General features: G+C 55.2%; 1 protein-coding gene across 1 annotated transcript in view; it reads left to right on the top strand.

Annotated features, from left to right (window-relative positions):
- Window positions 1-12: 12 nt before the first annotated feature.
- Window positions 13-6,212, top strand: part of NLE1 (notchless homolog 1 (Drosophila)) — a gene marked incomplete at its 5' end in the record, with an annotated part of 6,313 nt that continues 113 nt past the window's right edge. The window contains 8 exons of the mRNA XM_009574775.1: window positions 13-121; window positions 423-499; window positions 1,863-1,960; window positions 3,445-3,637; window positions 4,106-4,241; window positions 4,622-4,668; window positions 4,822-5,024; window positions 5,975-6,134. Of these exons, the coding sequence (XP_009573070.1) occupies window positions 13-121; window positions 423-499; window positions 1,863-1,960; window positions 3,445-3,637; window positions 4,106-4,241; window positions 4,622-4,668; window positions 4,822-5,024; window positions 5,975-6,134 (1,023 nt within the window). The remainder of the gene's footprint in view (window positions 122-422; window positions 500-1,862; window positions 1,961-3,444; window positions 3,638-4,105; window positions 4,242-4,621; window positions 4,669-4,821; window positions 5,025-5,974; window positions 6,135-6,212) is intronic.

Genomic DNA, 6,212 nt, shown 5'->3' with positions numbered 1-6,212 from the left:
CGAGGGCACCGTGCTGAGCCGGGCTTTTCCTCCTCTCCCAGGTACCTGGCAAGCGGCTCTGGAGACACCACCGTCCGTTTCTGGGACCTCAGCACGGAGACGCCACAGTTCACGGCCAAAGGTGGGTACAGGAGTGTCCCGGGAGGGCAGCTCCTGACCCCCCTTCCTCAGGGACCCCCTGCCTGCTCGTGGGGACAAACAGAGCGGAGCCGGGATGCTGCCTGAGCCGTGTGGGCTGGGGGCATGGCTCAGGGAGGGGGTAGCTCTCCTTCACGAATGAAGCAGAGGGAGAGGGTCTGTCCAGAAGGAAGGTGGAGGGTTTTCCCCACCTCTAGTCCTGCTTGGGGGCAGCTGCACGTTGGGACACAGGGGACAGACAGGCGCAGCTCTCCGCTGACACTCGCTCGTGCTCTCTCTGCCAGGTCACCGGCACTGGGTGCTCAGCATCGCATGGTCGCCCGACGGCAAGAAGCTGGCCTCGGGCTGTAAGAACAGCCAGGTACGCCTTGGCTCCCTGCTCCCTCGGCACGGGGCCGGGCGCCCCGACGGCCACGCTGAGGGGTCTGTGGGAGCGTGGAGACGCTCTGCAGCCCTGTTCTGAACTGAAGTGAAACCTGGTAAAGGGGCTATGGAGGATTAGGGCACGAAGGGTGTATCCAGTTGTTCCGAGCAGGATTCCCGTCCTCCAGAGGAGCTTTGCATGTGGATGTGTCGCGGTAGTTGCAAGTAGCATCTCTGAACTCTGCCAGGTGGTGCTCTGGCTTTGTTGTCTTTGTAGACCTCTTGCCGCTGAGCCCTGCTGATTGTGGCAGATGCTTTTTCCTCAGAGCAGGAAAGAGTCCAGGCTTTGGACGTGGTCCTTGGCAGACGGCTCCATCACGAGGGAGGTGTCTGGAGCAAGAAAGGGTATCGCCTGGCTAAGCCAGGGCTGCTGTTTGCATGACCCAGACATGCAGCGGCAGCCTGTTTCGCAGTGCTCCCGCTCGGACACAGCCAAATTCCCTCTTACAGGAATGCAAAGGGGACCCTGCCCCAGCTGTGGGGCAAAATGTGTGTGCTTAAGGTGCACGCCGAAATGCCTGGGGAAGCGGGAGCGCTCGTGGGCAATTAAAAGTGAGTCAGTAACTTGCTGAGCTGCAGAGGGGCAGTCGCTTGCTCTGACCTTCGAACAGTCTGGGAGCAACAAGAGCAGCCACAGAGCTGCTGAGTGCTGCTGTCCTGCGCTCGGTTTCTGAGCAGCCACTCCGTCAGGCCGCTGTGATACCAGCCCCAAGGAAATGGGCCGGGTCAGGGTGGCTTTGCCCTGGCTTGGTGCTATTCTGGCTTTAATCCAACCCAGGGAGCCGCTTGTCCTCTGTTCCCATGTTTCTCTCAGGTTCTTAAGTAGGAGATGACTAATGCCTTGGCTCTTTGGATGAACATTTATGTAGAGAGAGAAAAAACAAGAGAAAACCAGCATGTGTCCCACCCACAGAATCCGATAATAAGTAGCATTTAGCGCGCTCTGGCTTTCATTGCGCTCTGCAAACATTCACTGACTCTCTGGCACAGGGTGTGAAAGGCTCAGACTGGCTTTTTGGGGACCTGGATCAGGTTTGAGTTGAGGCAGATATTTTTGTAGCAGCAGTGTTTTAGGCAGAGAGGAGGGCAATCAGGTCTCATTCTTTGAGATGTCAGCTGATTGCTCCAGGGATCTGGAAGGGCATCCAGCCCTCCTGCCCCCCTCCCTTTCTGCTCCCTGCTTCTGCCAATGTAAATGCGACCCCAAGGACACCTATCCTTTCTAAATTGAGCCCGAACATCCCTGGGATTCACGTGATGTGAGTGTCCTGACGCGACCTTCTTGCCTCCTCTTTGGACAGATATTTCTCTGGGACCCAGCCACCGGCAATCAGATCGGCCGGGTGCTCACCGGCCACTCCAAATGGATCACGTGTCTGTGCTGGGAACCGCTCCACATGTAAGTGAAGGGCCAGCCCAGCCCTTCCCCTTTACCATATGGAAAAGAGCAGCCTGACCTGAAGGGCACTGCTCCTGTTTGCCTTTCTTCCGTTACGGTGTGCAGAGGGGGTACGTGCAGGAGAGTGGCCCCCAAGGTGGGCCGTAAAAAATGCATCTGTCTCGGAGCCAGGAGTCCCAGCCGCTGCTCGCAGTCCCCATAAGGGTGCTGGGGAAGTCACTGCCAGGCTGTGCCTCTCCTCTGTGCAAAAGAGATACTTGCCTATGAAAAACACTTAATGTTTCATGGTGCTGGACAAACATTTGGTGTGCTCCTCCCCAGCATGCTGAGCTGGGAGTGGGAAAGCCTCCCTGCATGGTGCCCGAGCTCAGGCTCTGCAGAGCACTCCTTTTCTGCTCTCCTGCATCCCAGTTGCCTCTGTCGTCTGGTTTATTTATCATGAGGGCTGATTAATTGTGCAATCCCCTTATCCTTTCGATCTGTCTGGGAAGGATGGGTGGAGAGGGACAGCTGTGGCCAATAATCCAAGACATGACAGAAATAAATAAAAAGAAAGAAACAGGGCCCCTTCAGAGTAGAGCGCTGCAAATTGAATTTGCCAGTAGGAAACTCCAGCTATTTGCAAACAATTAACTGGATTAGCAAAAACTGATTATAAAGGAGGATGAGGAAATGGAGAGGAGGGAGATGACCCTGCCAGGGCTCCACATCTCTGCCTCCAGCCAGCTGCGCTCCCCGCTCAGTTCCTGCGCAACAGGAGGGGCCATGCTCTTCCTCACTGCTGCTGGTGCCAAGGACTACTTTCTTTGACGTTAAAACCGTGTTGAGTGATAAAGATGTTGTGCAAAGGACAGAGGGCTGTGGCTCCCCTGTCCTTGCTGGGTTGTGGCCAGCTGCTTCCAGATGTGTTAAATTTGCCCCCCTGAGCCACGTGGATGGATGTTGCTGCTTTCAGTCCTGCCAGCACAGCAGCACTCTGTGTCCGCAGGCCGGCACGTTTCCTGCCGGAGGCGAACCATGGCATAGGCAGGAGAGCGTTCAGCGCGTTCCTGTTGCTGCTGGTCTGCGCTGCCTGCGTAAGGCAGACTGATCCCCCTGCCCAGGGCTCTCCCCAGCCAGTGCCCGGGGAACGTGCCAGTTTGTGGTCCCCTCGTTAGCCAGCGGGTTAAAGCTGCCTCCTGTGAAAACAAGGTCATTGCCAAGGGCTCAGGTGCCAGGTTTACCCTGGATTGATGCCTCCAGTGTGCAGCCCAGGAGTTGGTTTGGAGGGAAGCATCTGTCTGCCTCTCCCCCACCTTGTGGGATGTTGTTCTCTGTAGGTCAGCGCTCTGCCCCTGCCCGGCCTCTCTCTGATCTTAAGCCAAAAGAAAAAGTTGTCTTTTATTGACTTCTGGACCCTTGAATCCTCTGGGGCTGATCGAGGGAGAGCTTGGTGGAGGAGCTGCATGCGCTCTGCAAATGGATTTGATCTTCTTTTTGCCCAGAAACCCGGAGTGCCGCTACCTGGCAAGTGCCTCCAAGGATGGCAGCATCCGCATCTGGGACACGCTGATGGGCAGGTGTGACAAAATCCTCACAAGCCACACGCAGTCGGTGACATGTGTGAAGTGGGGGGGCGATGGCTTGCTCTACTCCTCCTCCCAGGACAGGACCATCAAAGTCTGGAGAAGCCAGGACGTAAGTGAGGCGGGCAGCCCTGGGGCTGCTGGCGAAGGGGGCTGGACACGCTGTGTTGTAGCTTTGCGTGCTCTTCCTGGCACAGCTTGTGCCCCGGAAAATGGAGGTGCAGAGTAGGTGCTGTATCCTCTTGACCTGTCAGAGCCTGTCGCTTGACACCATTTGGAAGGCGTAGCTGTTGCGCAATGTTTTCATCCTTAAAAGCGTAAAATGGGGCTAAAAGCTGGAAACATCCCTGGAGCGACCTGTGCCGGTGGGTTCCTTGCAAGGCCCTGTGGGAAACTGGTTCCTGAAGCTCAACAGTGTCGTTTCTTCCCTGCTAAGCCTGGCTACAGTCCTCCCTGCAGCTTGGGCAAGAGGGTTTGGAAAGTTTAGGGTTGGTCCTCGCAGCCCAATGGGTCTGGTGGGTCCTACGCAGTCTGGCTCTGTCCTGCCCGTCCCTCTCTAAGCAGGTCGTTTTGTTTGCAGGGGGTCCTCTGCCGCACCTTGCAGGGCCACGCTCACTGGGTGAACACCATGGCCCTTAGCACCGACTACGTTCTCCGCACCGGTGCCTTCGAACCTGCCGAAGCCACCATCAACCCACAGGATGTAAGCGGCTCCTGTAAGTGCAGCACCCGTGTTGTAGGCTGGGGGAGGCAGTGGGGAGGATAACGAGGAGACCTGGTGTCTATTCTTAATGCTGCCACGAGCCAAAGCAATCTTGAGAGCTGGGAGCAGGTCCTGTGCCGGTGTCGGTCATGCTGGCAGCCATGATGTTCCTTGCCCATGCACAGGGTCGAGCAGCGTGGGGAATGGGAAGGCCACTCTGTTTTCAAGGGCTTTTACTCTCAATATCGCCCTTGAAAAAGAGAAAGTGGGTGAGCAGTCACAAATGCGTCCCACGGAGCCAGGATTGGAATTGGCATCACAGGGTTATAAAGTTTCCTTTCACCTAAGGATTGCAAATCTGTCTTTCTTCCTCTCTCCCTTTTCCTCTTTCAGTGTCAGAACTGAAGGACAAGGCACAGCAGAGGTATGACCAAGTCAGGGTAAGTCCCTTCTGTCCCTACTGTCAGTTCTAACACTGTTACTGGTGAAAGCAGTAAACATGCACAGTTGGCTGTTGACCCCAATGCTGGTGTGCTTCCGAGCTCTCCACACCTGGCTTGTACAAGACTTGGGCTCTTTCATCCCTTTCTCAGGGCCAGGAACCAGAAAGGCTCGTCTCGGGGTCAGATGATTTCACGCTGTTTCTTTGGAGACCAGCAGAAGACAAGAAGCCGCTGGAGAGAATGACAGGCCACCAGGCATTGATTAACCAAGTCCTCTTCTCACCAGACACACGGATAATAGCTAGTGCTTCCTTTGACAAGTCCATAAAGCTCTGGGATGGTAGGACAGGAAAGTGAGTTGGTTTGTTCTGTTACAGAGGTGGTGTTTGTATGGGGTCTGCGTGTGATGCACAGGTTACGCAGAGGTGGGCCCCGATGTCATTGCCAGCAACTCCCTGGTGTGTTCACCAGCTCTGTAGCCTGAACTCATGCAAAGTAATTCTGCTGCCTCTGTCTCTCTCTGCCCTTGGGAAGTCCCTCGTCCAGGTCTTCTTGTGTTACAGGGTCTTGTGCTGGCCAGGTGTGCGCAACCCTGCTGTTATCCAGCACACAGCACTGCCTGTCACCCGTGCGGCACGTGCTGCCTGCTGCAGGGTCGGTTCTCCGGGGCAGGCACAACTGTGGTAGGATGGGATGTTCCACTCGGCTGATCTCCTGAAGACATGTGCGTTGCACACTGTAGACTGACCCAGTTTAAATGGTTCCTGTGCCAGGGAACAGCTTGTTCTGGACAATGCAAATTCTTGTAGTTTCAAGTGGTGCTGTTGGTGTTTGGATGCTCTTGTAGTCCAGCTTTTAACCTTCAGCAAGAGTATTGGTGAGCTCTCTGGGGCAGCAATCCTTCCTTAGAAATCAGGCTTTATACTGATGAGCTTGGGTTTCATGTCAGTAATTTTAACGGTCCTAAATCCAGGCTGCTCAGCCGGAGAGAGACACATCTGTATAGTAAGGCTGTAGTGTTGGCTGCTGGATAAGGGTTTCTTGGCAGACGAGTTGAGATGAAGAGCCATCTTCTAGAAGGCTCTGAGCCCGTCTGGGATGGTTTTTAGATAGACTGAACCACCTATGGACTCTGTATAGTAATTGACTGCCTTGTGTGTGCTGGCTTGGGTGTGCTGGGCATCCTGTGACTGTGCTTGCTTGCTCACGGGTGGAGAAGAAACATGAAGGCTGAGAAAGGGCAGGTTTGGAACAAACCCAAGCCTGCTCCTCTAACAGCTTTTTCATGCCTCCTCCACACCAGGTACCTGACGTCGCTGAGAGGGCACGTCTCAGCTGTGTATCAGATCGCCTGGTCAGCCGACAGCCGCTTGCTGGTAAGCGGGAGCAGTGACAGCACGCTGAAGGTCTGGGATGCCAAGATGAAGAAACTGGCCATTGATCTTCCTGGCCATGCGGATGAGGTGAGGTCTCTGGTCTAGCTGAGGTGTTTGAAAGAGGCAGGAATAGCTCCTCCTCCCAGCAGAAATAACTGGGTCTTT

This window comes from Fulmarus glacialis, unplaced genomic scaffold, assembly GCF_000690835.1.
Source record: "Fulmarus glacialis isolate BGI_N327 unplaced genomic scaffold, ASM69083v1 scaffold20583, whole genome shotgun sequence".
Classification (NCBI taxonomy): Eukaryota; Metazoa; Chordata; class Aves; order Procellariiformes; family Procellariidae; genus Fulmarus; species Fulmarus glacialis.
The sequence above is the reverse complement of the archived record's forward strand: the minus strand, read 5'-3'. Positions and strand labels throughout refer to the sequence as shown.